This window comes from Pararge aegeria, chromosome 12, assembly GCF_905163445.1.
Source record: "Pararge aegeria chromosome 12, ilParAegt1.1, whole genome shotgun sequence".
In the NCBI taxonomy this organism is placed as follows: Eukaryota; Metazoa; Arthropoda; class Insecta; order Lepidoptera; family Nymphalidae; genus Pararge; species Pararge aegeria.
In genome coordinates this window covers 5,015,751-5,039,675 of record NC_053191.1, presented here as the reverse complement: position 1 = coordinate 5,039,675, position 23,925 = coordinate 5,015,751, and the positions used below count along the sequence as shown (strand labels likewise).

The 23,925-nt window shown below is 35.2% G+C and overlaps 2 protein-coding genes across 3 annotated transcripts; one reads left to right on the top strand and one right to left on the bottom strand.

The window, feature by feature from the left end:
* Positions 1 to 695: 695 nt before the first annotated feature.
* Positions 696 to 10,925, bottom strand: LOC120628064 (beta-chimaerin). Its single transcript, XM_039896265.1, has 8 exons — positions 10,551 to 10,925; positions 9,981 to 10,182; positions 9,341 to 9,574; positions 8,122 to 8,351; positions 6,728 to 6,979; positions 3,759 to 3,890; positions 2,061 to 2,166; positions 696 to 1,176 (listed from the first exon to the last, which is right to left on the bottom strand). Exons 1-8 carry the CDS (start codon positions 10,582 to 10,584, stop codon positions 1,008 to 1,010), a joined length of 1,359 nt encoding a protein of 452 aa, XP_039752199.1. The 5' UTR covers positions 10,585 to 10,925; the 3' UTR covers positions 696 to 1,007.
* Positions 10,926 to 10,955: 30 nt separating this feature from the next.
* LOC120628065 (phospholipase A2-like) lies at positions 10,956 to 21,938 on the top strand. Of its 2 annotated transcripts, none has more exons than XM_039896267.1 (4): positions 10,956 to 11,038; positions 14,183 to 14,342; positions 19,206 to 19,358; positions 19,941 to 21,938. In XM_039896267.1, exons 1-4 carry the CDS (start codon positions 11,020 to 11,022, stop codon positions 20,071 to 20,073), a joined length of 465 nt encoding a protein of 154 aa, XP_039752201.1. In that variant the 5' UTR covers positions 10,956 to 11,019; the 3' UTR covers positions 20,074 to 21,938. The 2 variants fall into 2 exon arrangements, with proteins under 2 accessions (XP_039752201.1, XP_039752200.1); XM_039896266.1 differs by lacking the exon at positions 10,956 to 11,038 and adding an exon at positions 13,333 to 13,524.
* The last annotated feature ends 1,987 nt before the right edge of the window (positions 21,939 to 23,925 follow it).

Here is a 23,925-nt window from a genome sequence, read left to right as displayed (position 1 = left end):
ACATTTTTTTTTCAGACACTACGGTACCGATAGAACATTACTGCAACGGCCAGCAAGAGGCATAGCAAAACGATGTAGTAACATAGCAGAACTTTTATTAAAATAATATAGTTGTTGAAGGTACAATTTTTGAAATTTGAATACCATTCCACAAATTAAATGACGAACGAACGACACTAATTTTTCCCACATAAAACCATTTGCAATCCAGTTTGAAATTTAAATAAATCCTTTGATATGTTAACCTCCTTGGTTGCCATGTTTGGAGTAAAAGAACCTTCCATTTTTAAATAACACGACATATACGAGCTTACTATGTAATTTATTTGGCCGCTAGACCACAACAGATATGGATTTTAATACAACTTTTGCCGGCCGTTGCTCGCATGTTGTTGACCAGTAATGCTTAAATGCCAAGCATGTTTAATTTTTTTATGCTTCGTTTGGCGCGTTAGGGAAAAATGGTGAGAGTAAATTTGTACGATGCGCGCGCTCACCGTCACAAAAAAACCGACACCATGAAGTTAGCTATAGTAATTTTAGTTTTTCTTCAAACAATCCCTTTTTCCTATTGTTAGTGTCGTTTTTTCTACAAACGTAGAAAAAGGCGAAAGATACAATTTTTGAAAAGATTTTTATCTTGTTACGCCAAAGAAGTTATAACTTAGAACGCGTGTACATAAGTACCCTTCCTTTTTTTTTTTTTTTTCAACGCCTGAGACCTCGATTCGCGATGCTTAATGTCGCGCTTATTTTCTCTCGACGTTACCTTATCTTAGTTCCCTCACATGTAACGAAGGACATAGAGTCCATTGACGTAGGTACATGAAATTTCCCACTCACTTCTTGTTTAAATAAGATATCGAATCGCCGCCTAAGAAGTTTCACTGCAATATTAAGCGACATAATATAATGTTATTTTTAATGCTGAGATCGAAGAGTTATTTATAAAAGCTCCACGCCATATGCACGTCGACTGGTTTCGCTCTAACTTGGCTTATCTGTATTCATTTGTTCCCATAATAAATTTGCGGGCAATACTCTATAAGTGCTTGTAACGCTCTTATTTCAAAAGCCAAATCCGTGATGGCGGGAGGCGTGGCGACCAACGTTGGCGCGAAAACCGTACTTAGGTTGTGTGCCGACATTTTGTTTACGTCCGCTTGCTGGGATACCCTAGATAGACAAATAAATGCGATTAAAAATAAACATTATTGTGTCCTGAAAATTGATTGTTTCCGTACGTAATATTTACGTCACAAAATTATACCTAATAGACGAATTAATTCCTAATAGGAAATTCGACTGGAACAGACAACCCCAAGAATGTATCTCTCTTCCGAGAGAGGCCTGAATTCAAAGAACATTTTATTGTATATTCTTTACTTATAATAAAGCTGAAGCTGTTTTTTCTATGCACTAGCGGAGATTTGCATTTTGATGGATTGGATTGGTGGACATGGACGGATTGCTTTTAATGAACTATTTACATCACGCTACAACCCCGTGAACCTGCAACGAAGTAACAGCGCGGGTCGGCGATGCGATGCGGTAGGTCGTGGTTCAATATAGAATAACAGATTAAACTTTGTATAGAAATATGGTAATTAATGTTATAACCTCTACCTACTAATATTTCCTCTTCCTCTCAACTAAGCGATAAGCTAGACTAAGTTTAAATACTATGACAAAAGACTGTCCTACATTCAACCTAGAAGCTCTCGATTCAGCGGATTTTGATATTAAAAAAAACCTTTTTTTTTATTCCACTACAAGTTAGCCCTTGACTGCAATCTTAACTGGTGGTCGTAAGTGATGATGCAGTCTAAGGGATTGTGGTAGTCATACCCCCAATCGTTTTCTACGTGACATCGCACCGGAACCGAAAATCGCGTAGCGGCACGTCTTTGTCTGTGGGGTGGTAACTAGCCTCGGCCAAAAGTCTCCCAGAGCCAATTAAAAAAATATAAATTCCCGAATTGAACCCGGGATCTCCTTTATAAATTCACAGCGCTCGCTGTTGCGCCAGGGAGTTCGTCTAACCTGTTTTAAAAACTTACCTATGCAAGTGCTGTACCATATACTGCAGGCAGTTAAAGTGTGCGGGCGGCAACATATCCAGACATTCGCGCAACATCGTCACTTGCAGCGCCGTTGTTTTCATTTCTGCCCAAATAAAACAATGTCCTGTGAAATTCTTTGTGATCAAGTAACAGTGCGCATTTAAGGCTTGTATATTCCCGCGCTGGATGCATTGTTTCTAGCGCGCCGGTATGAATATGAACACGTGCAGGCCTAGCGCAGGCAGGAGACAAAAATAATATAACCCGATTACCCTAAACGCCCTACGAGTTCAGTATAATAATGGTTTCAGAATGCTGTTGGGCTTACACCGTTAATTGTAGTGCATCAGAAATGTTCGCGAGGGCTAATACTGATGACTTTTTTGCCATCAGAAGAAAACGAATAGCATCCTTAATGAAAAGAACTTGGGTAAGCAGTAACGGCATTCTGAAAGCACTTATAAATCGATACGACTCCAATTAACAAGTTGTATATTAAACTCCACGTAGGGCTGCCTGGACGCAGAAATTTTAATTTGTAAAATTTTTTTATATTGCATATTAATATTTGCTGTAAGTTTTTTTTTTTATTTAGTTTAGTTTTTAATTATTCTATTTATGTCATAGTGTAGTGCGTAGTGTTGGGACATATATACCAAATAAATAAATAAATAAACAAAATAAATAAATATTATTATTATTAATATTATTTCCACTTGAGCGCCAGCTGGCATCGTCATCATATCAACCCATTACCGGCCCACTGTAGGGCACGGGTCTCCTTCCACATTGAGAAGGGTTTAAGGCCGTTGTCCACCACGCTGGCACAGTTCGAATTTGTGGACCTTTGAAAGCATTATGGGGAACTTTTAGGCATGCAGGCTTCCTCACGATGTTTTCCTTCACAGTTTAAAGCAAGTGATAATTTAATTACTTAAAACGCACATAACTTAGAAATAAGAGGTGCGTGCTGGGCTGAGCTGCCCACTGGGCTATTATTGATAAAGCTGTGGGAGAACATAAATTTTTATCATTTCCCCAGGGAGATAATTGTCTCCTGCTCAAGCTAGCCGTGCTGAGAGATGACGCTTGTCCACCGCAAAGACATATGAGTGTAAAGTGACAATAATTTATCTGCTAATAACTATGGCAGTACCGGTCTAATTTCATTTACAAATAAAATTCAATAAACTTGGGATGCAAATTAAATGTGATTTTATTGTAAAAAGAGTCAAGAAGATGTGAACCAGAAGCGGTAATCTTGATGTTTTAAAAAAGTGTGTAAACTTAACTTCAACTGGTTGTCGTCCAGTGCTGGACTTAGACTTCTTTTGTTAGTTTCAAAATCAACGGTCCTGGGCCGCTTGTTACCAGCAGCTCCCAGCGACGTTTGATGTCGTCTGCCAACCGACCAACGTTGCGATTACATGTTCGGGCCCGCCATTCCAGCATCTTCGGCCCCCGAAATCATAGGTTCTCCGAGCTCTCTAAACTCGAGACTCGTAAAACAACGATAGAAATGAGGAGGTCCCTAGAAGAACTAGAGTTCCAAACATACCTGTGGTGCTCTAATGATAAAACCCCAAATAAATCATAGACAGCATAAATCCTGTCGCAGGAGACAAGCGGCATTCGAGATCCTGGAGTGTAGATTTCTGGACTAGAGACAGTTGGCAATCAAAGAGAAATACTCACGGATAGCATTCACCAGGATGGGATGGACCTCATAGGTGATTAGTGGAACAGGCAGTAACCGGAGATATAGTTTCAGCGTTCCCGCGATCACGTTTATATTGCTATACACACTCAAATCCGCTGCCTCTCCATCTGAAATATAAATAAAATAAATAAATATACTACAGAACGTAACGTTACAGAAATTATTGTAATACATTATTAAAGAAACTTAAAAGAAATTACGACCAAGAACAGGTGAATATGGCAAAAAATGATAACAAAAAATTATGGAATGTACTTAAAAATCTTATGAATTCCAAAAAACAAACAGGGTATAACAAAGAGTTATTAAATTTGTTAGACTCGCCACAATTGTCGGTTGACATGGTCAATAGCTTTTTCATAAATATTGGTAAAAATTTGGCTGAAGGTTTTAGCAATGAAGTTGACATTGCACCTGATTTGTGGCGGGACTCACAAAATCAAATAAAATCTTTTGTGTTGTTGGATACGGATGAGGAAGAAGTACACAATCTCATAATCAACTTAAAAAGTGAATGCACTGTAGGATGGGATGGAATTACAAATAAACTGCTTAAAAAATGTATAAAATATTTAATAACACCTTTAACGTATATTTTTAATTGTTGTCTTCGAAAAGGTATTTTTCCAAAAGCACTTAAAAAATCAGAAGTTCGTCCAATTTTTAAGAATGGTGATAAAAATAACCTGAACAATTATAGACCTATTTCTATCTTGTCATCAATGTCTAAAATTTTAGAAAAAATTATAAATAGGAGATTGGTGCAATATTTAGAAAAGAATAAATTCCTATCACGCAATCAATTTGGCTTTCGACACGGCAAATCCACTGATGATGCAGTACATTATTTAACCAATTACATTGCTACCAGTCTCGATCAGGGGAAAAAAAGTATATGCATTTTTTTGGATTTAGCTAAGGCCTTTGATACCGTTTCCATACCTTTATTAATAAAGAAGCTAGAAAAAATAGGTATCAGAGGGCTCCAGCTACAACTTTTCAAGGATTACCTAACGGATCGATACCAGTGTGTTAGAGTTGATTCCTACTGCAGTAGTGAACAACTGGTTACCCACGGTGTGCCACAAGGCAGTATTCTGGGACCAACACTTTTCCTTGTTTATATTGATTTGCTCACACGTATCCAACTGCACAAAGGTCAAATATATTCATATGCGGACGATACTGCCCTAGTTTTTACAGCAGATACCTGGACAGAAGTTTATGAAGCGGCACAAACTGGCTTTAATGCTGTTACTAAATGGTTATATAATAACATACTCTCACTTAACGTAGAAAAGACTAAATACATCACATTCTCTCTGCGGCAAACTTCAAACTTGCCGAATGATCTGTGCCTGATATATCACTCTTGTGCTAATGATTATAATAATTCCTCTTGCTCCTGCCGAAGTTTGGAACGAGTTGAGTCTATAAAATATTTAGGCGTTACTCTAGACTGCAATTTAAATTTTAAGAAACATATCGAGTTATTGAGTTCTAGATTAAACAAAATGATTTACATTTTTAAAAATCTCAGGCATGCCGTAACTGCTGCAATCATGAAACGCATCTACCTTGCTTTGTGTCAAGCTCTAATTACATATTGCATATCTTCGTGGGGTGGAGCCTCAAAAACTTTTATAAAGAAAGTTGAAATCGCACAACGTGCTTTATTAAAGGTTGCTACTTTTCGCCCTTATTTGTTTTCGACATCTTTGCTTTATCAAAGCTGTGAAGTTCTCTCAGTAAGGAAATTGTTTATATTAAGTGTCTTATTAAAGCAACATGCTGAACTTACGTATGATACTGCCCATCTTAATAAACGCCGAAAACATACCGTAGTAAAAACATCACAATTATCAAACACATCATTTATTAAAAAATTCTTTTCTTTCCTGGGACCTCATTTGTATAACAAAATAAATGAGTCAACGAACATCTACCCTCTCAACAAAATAAATTGTAAAAAAGCCATAACTGCATATTTAAAGAGTTTATCATATGACGATACTGAAAACCTACTTACTATTTTAAAATAAAAAGGGCACCCATTTTCTGTTAAAATTTAATTTATTTACTAACAACTTTATTTACAAAGTACCCTTTACACACATTCATTCTCATCAATGAATACAACAATACACACCCTCTCTTCACTACACAACACACACACACAGGCATACACCTTTATATTTATTATTTTTTTATAGAGAGGAACAAGTAGTATATAACATATTAATAATCAACCTTTTACAAAAAATATAAATCAATTAGCCCGTAGTAGTTAGCGTAGTCCTATTATTATTAAGTAATTATAACTGCATGTTTAATATTTGAGCTAAAAATAATCAAAAACCCTAGGGGGTGAAGGCACTGAAGCTGAAATACAAGGTTTCTTAGTTTAGCTTCAGAAGCTTGTAGTAATATAATTTTTAAGATTTCATGGATGCCCCATCCTATAAAATAAGAAATGTTTTTACTATATTGTTTAGACTTAAGATTTTTGGAAATAAATATTATTATTATTATTATTATTATATTATACTACGACAATAAACACATCGTAGCCCCCATCTTGCCCCAAAGTAAGCGTAGCTTCTGTTACGGGTACAATATATTTATGACAAGGTAATTCTGGACCTAGCAATGCATACATTTAAACAATGTCAAAACACACTTATTATAGCGAGTTTGATGATGAATTTCTGAATGACAAGGTAAATTTAGATGTTAGCAACTACTGAGCTTCTTATCGTCTCTTCTCGGTAGAATCTGTTTTCCAAACCGGTTGTAGAGTCACTACAAATAGACATACTTACTAGACGTTTCAAAAGTGAAGAGAAAAGGCATACTTGAAATAAATTAATTCTGAATTTGAATTGTCAGAAAGGTTTTGTTGTGTTTTTGAAGTTCTTTATATCTCTTTCATAAATAAGCTTACCTTTGTCGAATGCCAGTTTTAATGCCTCAATCTCATCAGCGAAACCGGAAACTCTATAGATGCCCTCTGAGTCCATTCCTCGCGCCTCTATCTCATTAACGCACTTCTTCACGACAAAGGGCAATGTGCTCGAGTGTGCATTTAACAAAGTCGTTAAATCTATACCAAATACACCTCTGAGTTTCTTGAGATCTGGCAAACAATGGTTGGGCACTACATCTGAACATTTTGAATGTGCTATGAAGCCACAATCTGTAAGGAATAAATTTGTTTATCTACTCTTTGGTTTTACAAAAAAATGGCGTAACAGATGACTGAAACTAATACAGGTTATCGAGGTTCCATTATTGCCTTACTTTGGCAATCTAGATATTGAGTCCAAAGCCCAATGTTTACCTCATTGTTAAATTATTCGTAAATAACAATTTTGATTCGTAATATAATCTTAAATTACATAGGCAGGACCTTAAAGGGGGTGCGTGCGACAAAATGCGGCGGCGCGACAACATCATCCGTTCGATCATTTACTCGGGCTGTTTTTAAACAAACCGTTTTAATTAATTATTTATCACTTGTTTGAAGTAAATTGAAATATGTATTGGTAAAATATCCTATTTTAAGATAGGTACATAGAGATTATACTCGTATCAGGGTCAATATTATATATAAAAAGGTCAAGGCCTATAACATCGTCGAATTGTTTATGTTTCCTTCATTCAGCATTTTGTAAGAAAATGTTTGTAAATCCTGGATATGCAAGCAAACATCAAACAGGTACAGGGATGATTTGTTAACAAAAGTAGGACCTAAGCCCCTAAATGAAATGTGTTTTTTTTATAAAACAGTTGATGAATTAAACTATGGAACATACTCTTTGAGCCTTTTACAAGTACAAAAATAATGGCAAAGGCAAAGTTTAAAGTTAGTTTAAGAAGTAGCTAGCTAAAAATAGGACACAAAATAAATTGTAAGTATCAAGAAAAATCGCACACTTGACGAATATTGTATGAGCCCGAAAATAAATAGGATAAGGAACGTCAAAGTAAAATGGAACCAATTTAACTTGGTTTTGATTCGCAAATTCCGCAATCAATTAATTTTTATTTTGCAAAGTTAGCTCTTGGTGGCAGTGGCAGTGTTAGTCTGAAAGAATTTAAGCTTTAAATAAAACCCGTCACATAAGTTCCATTTCCCACTGTGGTCCTAAAGAACGACTCCATGGTTGCAAGCATACAATTCAAGCTATGCAAAGCTGTTAGGCATTTCATACCAACTTCGATTGGTTAGTAGTTTAGCTATGAATTTTTAGTTATCTGATAATTTTCATTAAAAAATTATAAATAGGCCTGTACTGTGGGCTCAGGATGATAATGTTGATGAATGAATAAGATTACCTTCACACTTAACACCCTGCGCAGTGAAACCCCACAGAAAGTTAGCACACAACTCACACCAGTTAAGACCTTTGAATGTATGCACCTTGAAGTTATGTGATTTCAAATACTTGTACAAGAGTGGGCTGTCTTCTATAGACGGTGTGAGATCTAGAGGTTTTTTAACATCAGATTCAACCTCCAATATTTGGTCATCATTCCTGTTAATAGGACTTGCGTTTTTAGGTGCCCTGGTGAAATGAAATGTTTTGTTATTTAATTGTTAGACTACCTAAAATAGGATGGAAATGTAATAAAATTAAAGAAGAATTTATAAGAAAATAAATGCGGATGAAGAACAAGGGCAACAGCAAGTACAAAATATTTGCCGATTAACCAAGGAAAAGGACATGTGTTAACTACACATTACTGGAGATTTTCAATTCAAATAAGGCAGATTGTTTTTTAAATTAGTTTTAAATACATACAAGCAGTGGTGTGCAAAGAGAGTATGCACAGGGTATGCAGATGATACAAAATGAGGAAAATCTCCAGTGCGAGTTATAAAAAATTTAAGCATAGGCATTGTTAAAGAAATAAAAGCCTACCCTTAATTGTTTATAGCTCGTGCTGGAGGATTTCTTCATTTTATAATTTCTGCATACCACGTGCATATCCTCTATGCACACCACAGTGCTTGTATGTATAAAAAAATAAATAAATATACTACGACAATACACACATCGCCATTATGGGTACCAAGATGACTGATGAATATTTTTATGAATAATATACATAAATACTTAGAATATACGTATAAACACCCAGACATTGAAAAACATTCATGCTCATCACACAAACATTTTCCAGTAGTGGGAATCGAACCCACAACCTTGGACTCAGAAAGCAGGGTCGCTGCAAACTGCGCCAATCAGCCGTCAAACTAATTTAAAACTAATTCAAGAAACTTTCTGCCTAATTTGAATATACTCTTCATTTAACAATTTTACTTAACTTTACTAAACAAATCTACTACATACTCAACAGTGGCATGTATTGAGGGTATGAACAGGTTATGCAGATAAATAAATAAAATAAATAAACAAACAAGAGTGTAAGAATTATAAAAAGCCTACGCTTAATTAATTATAACTTGTATTGGAGATTTTCTTCATTTTAAATCATCTGCATACTCTCTATGCACGCCACTGCTACTCAATAAAATGAGAAAAAAACTTACTGATGAATTTCAGTCAAAGTGTTTTTTAGTTTCCTTCTATTTAACGTGACATATGGACTCTCAGTATAGTTTGTGTGAGAGTTGATCATTTCTAGTATATGATGGGCCTTCAATTCCATATGGCAGATGATAAGCCCATCTGCTACTAAATCATAAATACTGTCGTAACGCTTCTCTTTTATGTAATGTGTCCCATCGTAGAATAACTTGTAGTGATGTATTCTATCATTAAATCTGTAATCATAAAATAATAAAATATATTTAAAGAAATATATATATAACAATTACATTGCTCACATGATTGTTGCAGTTCGAGGTATGGGCTAGCTTGGAGGACCCCTATATTCCCCTGAAAAATCTAACACTAGTTAGTAGTGTAATTTAAAGTGTTCAAATTATTTTCTTTTAGAGTAGTCAGTAAAGCCTTTATTATCACTATAACATTACTCCTTTAAAAGGAATTGCATTGCTCGCCTTCCATGGTGTTTAACAACTCTATAAATACTCCTATGTATGTAGAAACTAGTGTAAGTTTATAGGTTTCAATTTTGAGGGGCATTCAAAGAAGATTCTTAGAGTATTTGAAATCACATTTTGACAGTCAGTGTAACAAGATTTAAATATAAAAAGTATTAAATACCTCCAAGATAATGTGTAAAAATCATTGCACTCATTGCCTTTCCTTATTAGATAAGATCCATTTGGTTCACCATCAAGAAACAATGCTGCTTCCTTGTGGCCCATCAGTCCATGATACTCTTTTCCATAAAACTCTGGTCTATTTGGACAATTATCACATATAACACGTTTTGGTACTGGTGCCTCCACTTGGATACGATAAACTACAAAGTAGTAAAAAGTGGTTTAACATTTTATGACTAAAATGATAAGCTTGATTTTTGATACTTGTAGGAAAATATATCTATACTTTCCATTTTTCTTTAAAGGTAACTATTATTTGTTAACGATTTTCGTTGAAAGTGATAACATATCACAAGGTAAATGCAGCCTGTCCATCTCCATAGAGTATGTTTCCACGTAATTTTATAAAGATCGGTCGAGCGGTTTAGCCGTAAATATGTGCCAAACAGACAGATTGGGAGATCCTACCTTTTAAATTTTAATAAGTATCGAAAGTTTAGTGCTTTTTAACCCATTGCAAATCTTCGAAAGAAGATAAGCTTTGTAATATGATTAAGCATTCACTTACGTTCAGGTTTCCATATATTTTTTAAGTTATCCATAGCTGTTTAGTTTAGTTGGTGTCCTTTTAAATGTATAACTCCTTTTAACCTTAATGCCAAGGTGTACAACAAATACGGAAACTATTCAACCATACTCAACAAATATAATTAGAGAGAAATCGTAACAATCGGATTTATATTTCGTAAACAAAACAAATTAAACAAACACAGGAAGGAAATCACAGTTTTTTTTCCTAATCCAAGCAAAACCAAACGTCACAAACGTCACTTGACAGCTGACTTTGACTGAAACTCAAGGCAATAGGCATGCAAAGGTACTATCTAAAAACCGACAGTTTAAGGATAGAAATCGTTTTTACCAATAGTCACGATATTTTTGTTGATGAAAACATAACCACACCCACCAGTCTTGTTCATACCAATATCATGTGTTATGCTTGTGATCATTCTAAACAACAGTAGAATACTCTATACATGTTCAAATTAATAACTGGTACGTACTGTAAACTATAATAAAAGATATCTAATAAAAACTAATAACGTTCTTTTGCCTTAAATAGGTACCTACTGTTAAAAATTAAAGCAAACTAATCCATAGCGATAGTTAAAAAAGAATATTTCCTTCAACAATTTCCTACATTCTACAATGCGGGTAATTTCCATTTTCCATTGGCATTGATAATGTATAATGATAATGAAAATACTATTTAATTGGTTAGACCTTCTATACTCTTCCGAAAAACATACTTTTAGCACTTCACCTCAGATTATAAGGTCTCAAAGATTAATAGGGTGACCTCCACCCTAAATAACAAAGATTTTTCAATTGAGTTTTGAAGTGGAAATTGAAATTTGAAATCTTGCTATCGCGTCTTTGTAAGGTACTTTTAGTAAATCGAACTCTATTTGATGTTTTATTTATAAGTCCAACCTACTTATTAATATATCTTTATATCTTTATATCTTTATATTTCTTGTGTATGCGTTTGACAAATCAGCCCGACAGATGGCGCTGGGTCCACTAGTATTAGTATATATTTATTATTTCCTATTATCTTCTTTTAAAATATACAACCGATTAGAAAATGCATTATTTTGAGGTCTATAAAGTAAGAAATTCTTGCATATAAAAATAATGAAAAAAGAATGGTTATTTCAAAAATGATAGAAACATTTTTGTAATAACCATTCTTTGATTTTCCTATTAAATGATATCATTGTTTTCTTCCCTAATGATATTCGGTAGTTTATTATAAATTATGATAGATCTGAAATATGGACTACTTCGACCAACTCTTTTAAGTTTATACCGAGGAAGTGGGAGCTTGATTTTATGTCAAGCGCTTGTCATGTTTTTATACAGTTGCTTGAAACTTCTTGCTTCTTTCTGTTCTGTTGCTTCTTCTTCTTCTTCTTCTATATATCTTGAAAGTTCCATTATCCCACGATTTTTGCTGTCAAACGCCACATTTGCATACGAAATAAAATACATAAGTGACGTTAGACAGCAAAGATTGCAAGATTTACGCCTCTGATTAAAGCCTGTCGTGAAACACCTTGACGTGCTGTTCTCCTCTCAGAATGAGAAGGGATTAGCCCTGACCACGACGCTTTCCTGGTGTAGACTTCACACGCCCTTGCCAAGGATAAGGAGAACTCTGTCTCAGACACGCACTTTCCTCATGATTCCCTCACCGTTATTATAGCGAGGGATTTTTAATTGCTTGAATTCATCATCAGCTTAGCTAAACGGGAGGTATTACCTGGTTAATAATAAAGCAAGGCTAGAATGCTACAGCTAATTTATACCTTTAGCTCTTAATATTAGCTCTTTTAATGGCTTTTAATATTCACAGCGGACTATTTTCGATAACAAGTTGATCTAGACCCATTTTAACCTGCATTATCTTTCAAAGGTACCCCATGCTGATAATAATATATGCAAGGATGTGCCTTCAACAGCAGGACACTGTTTTAGCTTTATCTAAAACGTGTGTATTGATAAAGGTACTTAGAATGAATATTGTTAATGTTAAAAAAACACACGATTTAAAAAAAGGAATAACATATTTATGTATACCTATCCACTAGCTATGAAAAAAAAATTAAAAACGCTTTGTTTGCACGCCGCTTAGGTAAGATTTTTTTTAACAAGAAAAACAATGAAAATCTTGCAAATAATCCAAGTTATAGTTCAAGAAATAACTTTTGTGCAGTTGGACTTCTTCAGGTGCTTAGTTGCATGCTAGGTCTTGAGCGGGTAAAAACATATGTATAAATATATACTATATTATAAAAAAAACTTACTTACATTATAAAAAAAATAAAAAAAATGAACTGGAAGGGTTTAGATATTTTCCTTATAGTAGAAGAAATACGAATAACGTGAAACAAGATACCCCATCTTGCAGCCCCCGCGCGATCTCTATCTACATTTTGGTTGGGCTGGCGTATCTATATTTATAATTCAACGCTATTTTCGAGTTAAAAATCCGACTTACATAGTTAACTAAATCATAGTTGTCAGTAATCGGATAAAGATTTACAAAGAAATGATAATAGATAACTAAAATTATAATCACGAATAATGAATAATATTTGATAGAAAATATGGGTCACGGAAATCGAACTATTGGTTAACAATCGAAATACGGAAAAACATAATATGTATACATAAAACGCTTAAGCGTCCGCTACCTAAATGGTACAACCTTAAACACCTTCGGTGTATATAAAGAAAGCGTCATCGATAAACACATTACATATTATATAGTTACGTTGCTAGTAGAAGTCATCAAACAGTAATTAAAATGGCTTTTAAGTTTTTCGCCGTGCTATTTATTATTTTTAACAGAAGTCAGTGTTGGATATTTAACGATATAAATACGAAAAGCTTTGAAGATAATGCCATAGATTTGGATCTTGATGAGTTATCTCCCGAGGAATTGGCGAGGCTCAGGTTCAGCTTAATTTATCCAGGTATTTTTTTTTAATAGTACGCGCTCCTACTACTATGTGTTTTGTTTGTAATTTTGTGGGTCAAGGTCTAAATTAAAATGGGAGAAAACTTTAGTTTTATTATTTACCACTGGATTCTATCTGATATATACTCTGTAGACGCTTAGTGTTTATGGCACTGCACCCGCCAAAACTCGCAAAGCCGTACGTAGCCGTAAGTCGTTGTAAGAGATAGTTGCAGGCGACTTGAATAGCCGACTATGAAAAAGGGTACAGCATAACCTTAAAGATCCACTTACGATTCCCAAAACTGTTACGTTAAAAAACTCGGCGATTGTTTGAAAAAAAAACCTCTATAGAGGTTTAATCGTCAGTTTAGCTCTGCACAAATTTGGTGAACATCTGGTGAATATCTGTAGAGATTGAGAATTGAACTCCTCAGCAGACAGTGCTACTGTCTGCTTAGGAGTTCATTTCTCAATCTTTACCACAAACCACTGGACTGAACACGCCTCATAATATATGGGCGAGACTGCTAAGATGTAAAAAAAAAACTGTTAAATCATCCTGATAATATGAATCCTGACATATACTCGTATTATTATTAATTTAACTTCTTAACCTCTTTGCTTTTAACCATTGTTTTGGCCATGGCCTATTAAATTTCCTCAACGTTCAGGAACAAAATGGTGTGGACCGGGAAATGTAGCGGAAGATTACGATGATCTTGGACCATCGCAGAAGGCGGATGCATGCTGCAGGGATCACGACAACTGCGCTGAATATATAGCAGCTGGCGATACTAAGTTCAACCTTACCAACAATTCTTATTATACAAGGTAGGTAATTTACTGTAAGTGTGTTTGTCACCTTACTCCTCTTAAATGGCTGAACCAACATGGATGAAATATTGTGTGTATATTTAAATAGATTCACTATAAGACTCGGTAGGTGACGCTGCGATGTCGATATCTGACCAAATTTGATTGTTTCATATTTAATGTGACGCTGCTTATCCGGGCAGGCTGGCGTCTACCGGGTCCTCTACGTAGGTATCTCTTTACTAGGTGGCTCTTTTTAAGCCCCCATACTTTTTAACCGCTTTGTCTGTGTTTAAACTTGGCCAGTATTTGCAGGTAAGGCCGATCCCTGCTTGAATTACATAGTTCGTTTGCCGTTCGTCTGTTCATTTACTGGAAAGCAAGTTATATAAAAATACCCAAGGAAAACAAGGAATATACCTGTGTTGTACCGCCTGCCATATCTCAGTACAAACTGCTTTAGTGTAACATTTGTGTAAATAATAATAATCAAAATAATAAAAATAAAAATCACCTAAGTGGTATTAAACAAATTAAACGATTGCAGTGCCACCTTGTGTCCTGAAGCCGTAACTATCTTACATGAAACTTCCTTAAAAGAGATTAGTAATATATTGAAATAGTTGCTTGAGCTACCAGATTGAGTGATACGTTTTTTACAGACACACTTATAAAGCAATCATACGTGTTACATTCTTCGTTTAGCACCGTATTCGAAAATAAGGCAAAATGCTTTATTTAGCGATTTATAAGTAATTAATTTTAAAGGGGTTACTTACCTGTATATTTTAGTAACGTGCATTAAATTTCGTCAAGGTAACCTTACACATTTTTGGCAAGTTACAATTTTACTTCTATCATTTTAATAGATATACATAAACATTAAACAAGTAGGTTAACATAATACAATAATTTCCTGAGGAAAGGAAGGTTTTCGACTAAATACATAAAGTATCAATGCTAAATTTAAGTGACCTGATAGTAAAAAAAAACTTTTAGTCATCAAAATACAACGTGAGAGTTGCGTCACCTCTTCGTGCATCCGTTTAGAAATGGCCCTAGAAGTAGAACTACCAACCGGCAAAGATTCTACTTCTACTAGACTAGATAATACCAGGGTATTATAGTGTCTGATTATCTAATCAACAAGTATCTGAAAACAACCACGAGAGCATGTTTGCTTACCAATACAGTAAGGTCTTGAGGTTGATTTCTGCGTCTGGATTTCTGGGTCGGTAAAGTTATTGAAGATATACCTCCGGACCCCGAGGACCGTCCAGATATGAACTGTTCAAGGCGTTAAGGGCTGGTCGTAAGTGCAGGGAGTTCTTCCTGCGCGTTCACTGTTTTGCTCTCAATAGGTTCTTTTTTGGATTTCTGGGTAATGGAAACGGGTGTCTCCGTTGTCCACAATATAGTCCTCGCGTTGGTTGGCGTTCTAGTGTTCCGGCACCTCTCTCACGTTTACACGGACACGTACCTAGTGCCGAAAATAGGTTCGTTTCGGCGGACATCCGCTGACGGAGTCGCGGAAGTAAACGAAAGCTTTCCGTGGCTCCGTAACAGGCGGTGAGTAGGAACACCGTGAGGTTTTAGTCAGTATGTTGTTTGTTTGTATACTTTATTGCTCACACAAATTTTATACTAAGTAGGCACATATAATACAGAAGAAACAAAATAGAAAATGGGGCGTGTAAAGGCAGTCTTATCGCTAAAGCGATCTCTTCTAGACAACCTTTGACGTTAGGAAAGACGAAGAAGCGAATCAGGCAAGGCATAAATTATCCAAATCGGTCCAACAGCATTACATTTTTATATATAAAGATAAACAAACTTTAATCCTTTGTCAAGGTCGTGGATATGAGGACCATAAATAGAGTCATCTTTCGTAATTATGTATAATTACCATAATTATCTGAATTATGGCGTTAAGACAGAAGGACGCAATTGTACCCCGTATAACTTCTACTTGATTAAAATAATTTAATCCCTACTAAATAGTATAGTTATGTAGGTGCCGTGTGGTGACGGCGTATCAGAATGCAGTTATCACCACCCTCTTCTTCCCGCGGGTGTCGTACGAGATGACTAAGGGATTTTACGTAGAGCAGGCAGTAGCGTCCTCTGTGCTACTACTAAAATATACTGCGATCACCAACCCGCCTGTCCAGCGTCGTGATTATGGGCAAATCCTCCAGTTGGCCTTTAGTCCACCAGTGGACTTTAATAGGATTTTCATGATGAAATAGGACAGTATATTAAGGCGAAATTGGTTATTTTTTGTTGCTCTTTCTGACACGCAGTGATAGGGCAACTTATCGTCAAAATCGTAAGAAAACCTACATGCTTGAGAGTTCTCCATAACGTTCTCAAAAGCGGGTGACCAGACCCATTAATTGACCAGCGAGGTGGAGTACACTCTCTTCTCATTCTGACAGGAGGCCCATACCCTGTAGTGAGCCGATAGTGGGTTGATGATGATGACGACGATGATATATAAGTAATGTAATTAATTTAATATGTGTACCTATGTGTGTATAAGCTCACTGTGTAGTAGATTGTTTGTGGACCGAGAGAAACAGGCCCCCTTTGCAATTCTTAATTTTTTTTCATATATCTAGGCCTATTGTAGTACTCTTTTAGCCAAGTCAGTCTTATTGAATCTACACCGCGGTAGACACCGGTGCTCCGGTTCGGAAGGCAAAGATTTTTATGGAATATGGATACTTTTTTAGATAGGTACTTTGTATCTTTAGAATCTAACTAATTTTATAAATGTGAAATTGTGCTTTTTAATACTAGTTAATTTTTATGACATAATACTGAATATTTCAATGACTAGAGAAACAATAGATACACGCGAATAGTACAAGCGGCGAAATCGCTGGCAGAGAGAGTATGAAAATAATATATTGTATTGCTTAACCACTTGACCCAGTAACCTTTATTTTCCGTCTACGCATAGTTTTAGACAGACAGTGCAAAATAACTTAATATCTAAGCTAGGCAATTTTTTTTCGATTGATTATGTAGGTGTGTTTGCCTTCGGGGTTCGGCTAAATGCTGTTTTTGGAATTTAGTAACTGGGAGTTACTAAACCGAATGAGAAATCGTCACTTGTACAGATAATGGCATCTCAAGTGGGACCAGGGCAATAAACTTTAATCGTAAATGCACGGTGAACTGGCACGTTCAAGCTATTTTATTTTATTCTACTACAAGTTGCCTTTTACTCAGGAAGTATTGCAGTAAGCGGTTACTAGGTGATCGCACCGCTACGCTATAGCTTAGCGGCACGTCTTTGTCGGTAGGGTACCAACTACTCGTACCAGACCAGAGATAAATCAGAAATAATAAATTCCCGATTCTCCCCTGCCGGGAATCAAACCAATGACCTTCAACTTAAAACTACCGCGCACGCCGTTGCACTAAGGAGGTCGTCGAGCTAAACATACATATAGTGAGATCTTATTTTAATAGGAGCGCTTGTAATATTTAGAAATAGAAGTATGATGACAATAAATACCGTGATTTTTAATGGCTTAAGCCATTGCATAGTGGTGGTAATTTTTTCCGGAGCCTCCTGAGACACACAACACTGCACCAGACAGATATGCTGAAGTAAAAATACCTACACATCATACATCTTAAGTAAACATGTTGTTTATTTATCATTCATAGACAGTACGTTTGTTTCATATCTCGCTATTATTAACCTACCTGATAAAGAGAACATTCACTGGCTTTAGAAACCTTAACATTGTCGTTATCACTTATCAGTATATTAATTACTACATTTTTATAGTAACATTTAATTACAACACCTAAAATGTAACTCATACCTCCTTATTCTTTGAACATTGGTAGCTCCAAAATTACCTTAGAAATCATATTATAAAAGCGTATACTTAATCCTACCAATTACTTAATAATGATGGCTAACCTATGGCATGTCAGTTATATGAAACGTTTGCGTAATCGCATGTAAGCTGTTAAGATCACTCTGCAGGGCTGATAGGGAATATAATTAACGCGTCCACCTGCGAAAACATGGGAATATGGAATAGGAGAAGTTTACCCCCATTTTTTACTACACATTTATTATTTGAATATTATTTTAACTTGCGCGCCAGTGCTCTGAGAGTTCAGCTGTGGGAGAAGATAAATTTTTATTCTTTCCTTTCTTTTTTATTCTTTCCCCGGAGAGATAATTGTCTCCTGCCCATGCTAGTCGTGCTGGAGGTGCTGGGACAGGGTGCAAATGAGTGTCAGGGGAGGGTTCTAGTATTTTTAAAGGTGTGATATAGTTTTTAAGCCGAAACATAGTTTAAGATGTACCTATTACTTACATGCTATGGACCACGTCCGAAAAAAAGATTTATTATTATTATACTAGCTGACCCGCGCAACTTCGTCTGCACCGAATCGGTTATTAGAGGTGTTAATATCTTAAAAAAACCTAGAACCGAATTGCAGCGCTACCTACCCGGTCCAGTTTAATTTCCAAACTATGTTATTGATGTTGGGCCGGGCTGCCCGCTGCATTTTTCTTACTTTTTCCATACCCGCAACTTCTACAACTTCTAAGCGATAGGTTCAAGTTGAATAATTTAAAAAGATATTATGCAGGTATATAATCAAAATTAATATTTTTAAAACTATTATTTGGATAAGGATTAATATTAAGATAGTAATGGCAACATATTAAGATTATACCCGTGTTTTGAAAGAAAAATTATAAAAAAGCAGTTATTGTGACTTAACCATAACAGTTTGAAATATAACCTCGCGGATTCTGTTGTACATAATCACGATTACTTTAAACATGTAGTACATTAGCTCGAGGTGAAGAGAATAGTTGACGTTTCTTGTTTTTCGCAGGCTAAGTTGCGATTGCGACGAGAGCTTTCGCCGGTGCTTGCTGAAAGCTGATACGAAATCTTCGACCACGATTGGCTACATGTACTTCAATGTAGTGGGAACTAGGTGCTACAGGAAAGACTACTTGACCACGGGATGTAAAGTACAAGGAGGGTAAGTTATTGAGTTTCCATATTCAATTTATGGCTTAAACCGTTCTCAAGCGTGGGAGACCCGTGCCCAGCTGTGGGCCGGTAATAAGTTGATATGATGATGTGATGACTAAGTATACACTTTGCACCTTTTTATCGGTTTTGCACGCTCCATAAACAGAAACGTCACGAAAAGACCGTCGAGTGCTAAGGACACCTTAACACCCTAGCACCAGTCGCGTGCACAGGGTTTTTGACCAGGGTATGCACAAAGAAGGAAGATGCCAAAAAAAGTGAAAAATCCTTCGCATTTATGAGTTATACCTCTGTCCTATCCAAAAGGACAGAGGTATAACAAACAGACAGACACTTTAAAAAGTGGCGATGTATATGTGGCTAGGTGTGTGATGTTTTTTAAAGGACGGTTAACAACTTTTGAAAACATACTGAATAACCAGCTAAGCAAATTTTGTCATTATAAAAAGGCGCCCAAATGTACACAAGCCATGAATTGATCCCGGTACATTTCTCTAAAATACTGCGCCAAAGAGGTTGTCATATTAACAAAGCAACAATAAATTCTCATTTTAAATTATATTTTCAGATGGCTGAACACGAAATGCGTTGAATATTCATACGACAAAAGCAGCGTGAAAACTTACCAGTGGTTCGACGTGCCCAACTTTGACTCCGCTAGACTACGGGCACGTACGAGATTATTAAATTCAAGACGGTAGACATTATATCGGAGCTCTTAAAACGGTAAAAACACTGTAGCATTAACATAGATTACAGACAGTGGGCGTGCACTGGGTTTCTTACCAGGGTATGCATACTGCAGGAAAATTGCATAAAACTACAAAAATCTACCTCCTATACGAGTTATATATAAATTTTAGGGTAGGCAGTGCTTTTGTGCATGTATGAAGTGCACGCCACTCACAGATGTCAAATCTTGCCGGGATAATGTACAGTATTTATAAACGGTTTTTGGATCTTTTGGTTGTTTCGTTGAGACATAAAAACTATCCCAACCTTGGCAATTTAATGTATTTCCAGGATAAAAAAAAACGAGTTCATTTATTGATTAGTAAGGCCGTAAAGGAAGAAGAAGCAAACAAACACAATCTCGCATTTATTATGATATTAATTAAGATTGTGTGGATCAAATCAAGTAATGAAAACTTTATCCCTTTTCCGTCACACATTAAGTTCTGATGGCAATCCAATTAAATGCGTTCGGTATCTTTTAGTAACCAATTTATCCGACACAAATGATGGATAATTGGATTTCATATTTCTTTAACTCCTAATTAATGGAAGGTATCTGAAAATGAAAGTAGAATACAGTCCACCATTGAAATTCCAAATACAACGTGGCGTCACAGAATTAAGAATCATCAAAAACCACTCCACTTTAGTATAGTTTCTCGAACAGGCGGTTAGCCGCTTCTTATATATTTCTAAACGTTTACCATAAAATGGGGAAAATTGGAAAACTTTGTGAGCTAGCAACTTTCACACACTGCATAAGGCACTGCATTATGCACTGCATGCAATAATGGCTCAATGAGGGTTCTGTACATACAGAACCCTCATTCAGCCTCATTCCGAGGCTCGCCAACAAGCCCGCGTTACGCTGTTAAACTCATTAGGGTTCATCAGCTACAAACAATACGAAAAAAAAAAATGATATTCTTAATTATGTGCATGGCGTCTAAAGAAATCAGGAGACATAGTGAAATATTTATGTAACAGAACCCAGCACAATAAAATAATTACTATGGGAAGTTGGAATTCGTTATTAGTGATTTCAGTAGGAATTTAGGTGCTTCATTAAAGTTTAAGGAATATTTACAGATGAGTAAACTGGCGTATAATCTACTTAAATGAGGTTTTTCCTGTTGTAGAATGGACTATTAGGATAAATATATGATTTATGATCCAAAGTTTACAAAGTTCATTAATAATGTCAAGGCGCAAATGTAAATAGCAAACCCAAGGTTCTAAATAGTACCGAACGTTAATTAATATTATTCGTGTACCATATATAAAGTTGTCTAAGGAAAAAAACGTAGATCCACTTTATAAACTTATATTGTTGACATAGGTACTTATAAAACGTTAATTTGATGTATAAAAATTACACAAAAGGGTAAGTTGAATAAAGTATCGTGAAGAGTTTGTGATGAGTACAGAATTAGGCACCAATGTCTGCTTTGTTTCAAGCTGACAAGTTTTAAATTAATGCCAACATAGGGAACAATCTGGAAAGCACATGTGGATATTTTTTTACCAGTCAATTTAGATTCACATCGGCAGCTTTGTATATCTTCTCCAAGAAGCTAATCTGTTTAAAAGTCGTGTTTTCGTACAAAACATCGCACACAACTTTTTAACAAAATTTGTATCGATAGAAACTTTGTTTTCCTGTCTTAAGGTGTAAATTTTAAGTAGGTAAGAATATTTATTTGATTGTTGTAAGTTATTGTTTTGTTATTTATTCATGTTAAATATTTGTTGTGTGGATATAAAAATACATAAAATAAAGAAGCGGCATTTGTATCGTTTATTTTATCGCAGCGTATTTGGTACATTGTTAAAGTTTTATTTTAATATAGTTGCCATAATTCATTAAGTATAATATACAACTCTTCATATTAAATTATGCATTCATGATTGCACGATTAATATACAATAATTATTTATATTTCGTATAAATAACCATACACATACGTACATGTGATAAAAGATATGGATACAGATCGTAAGTACATATTTATAACAATGTATAAACAAGTGAACAACTTTGAACGCTGTTAGACGTAACACTAGAATATTTAATAATAGAAAAAACCTCAAATATTCAGAGCACCAGTGTAAATTTTCAAGTTAACGAGTCGTTTTTAAGTTATATCAATTCTTTAATTTTGTATGGTGTTGATAAAATTACGCTTAGTCGTCGATACAAAATTACTGATTGACGTTAACTTTAATGTTACGTTTTCTCGGAAAATTACACTAGGGGCACAGGTCATACATTTATAGTTAGATATGTAGCCTGGAGCTTAGCTAATTTTGGTAATAGCAACGATTGTACAACCGCTTTAACTTGTAAAATATATGAATAGGTACATGAATCCATACATGGGCGCCATGTTGCGAGCGACGCGAAACGCGATCATTGCGCAATGTTACAATCATCTTATTTGCAACTTAATCTATACGCAAAATTATAGAAACAGCTATTTAATTTGAAAATTAAAAAGTATTAATTAGTATTTCGTGTAACTTGTACAGCATTCACAAAAGATTTTGAAACCAAACTCGTTATTTTAATATTTTATAAAAACTAAATTCGTACAATTTTATAAAAAGACGGTGTGAGATTGCTACTTATGAAAATTATGAACACATATCCATATCTAATGAAAACCGCGTTCGCGTCGCTTGCAACGAAATCAGGCTTTTACAAATTTTTGAATAAACAGCACGACTAAACATGTTAAATATGAATGGTTATTACTAAGAGCAAGCTAACTGGATTTATTTATACGTGAAAAGATTTAAATATTCAATGTTGTTGGTTACAAAGCCATTATAAGGACTTAATAGAGAATCCCTTGTACGAAGTGAGCATTCAAATAGCCTACAGTTCAAGCAACCTTACCGAATATGTACAACAACGACTTTAGCTTGGTCCACATTTGTGCCGTTATGGTGTATCGTATCTCCAGATCGTGTATAATCGTGGCTTAGGACTTCGGACGCAAAATATGTAACGTGTATTTAGCGCCCTATTTTTAACAGGTATGGATCACGGCCGGGAGCATCGAAATTGGGGGATGATACACCAAAATAACATAAATGTCGACCTAGCCTTAGAAGTACTTTTTTTTATTCAAAGTCCTCTGGATAATACTTCATGCCTATCTATAAAGCCGATTTAGACTGGCTGAAAGGATCTATTAGTTTGAAAATCGGGGTATTATAATACGACAATGAATATATACATTTAATGTATATTGGTACTTAAATATGCAGTGGTGTGCATAGAGGGTTTGCACAGTGTATGCAGATAATATAAAATAAAGAAAATCTCCTGTAAGAGTTATAACTACTTAACGGTAGGCTGTTTATAACTCTTACAATGCCTATCCTTAAGTTTTTTATAACTCGTACTCTGTGCATACCATCTATGCACGCCACTGTGTATATGTATGTATTCGTGTTTTCCCAAGTAGGGGTTAGATTTTAATTACCATATTATTTCCATTTCATCTTATTGTTTCGATTGTCACAGATTATAATATTGGGATATAATACCTAATATTGCGGATGAAAATAAAATTAAGACAACGTATAGATTTTGGTGTCAAATTGAAAAGTACCGAAAAATATAGATCCTGGAGACAAACCCATTTATCCTCTCGGTATCTGTACCTTATCGTAATATCTATTTCAGATATAGGTATATACATAATACTTACATATACAATTTTAGGTATTTTATACATAAGTATACACATCAGATTCTTTCTTTACGTATAGATATACTTACCTGAAAGTTATACGTAATTGAAAAACTA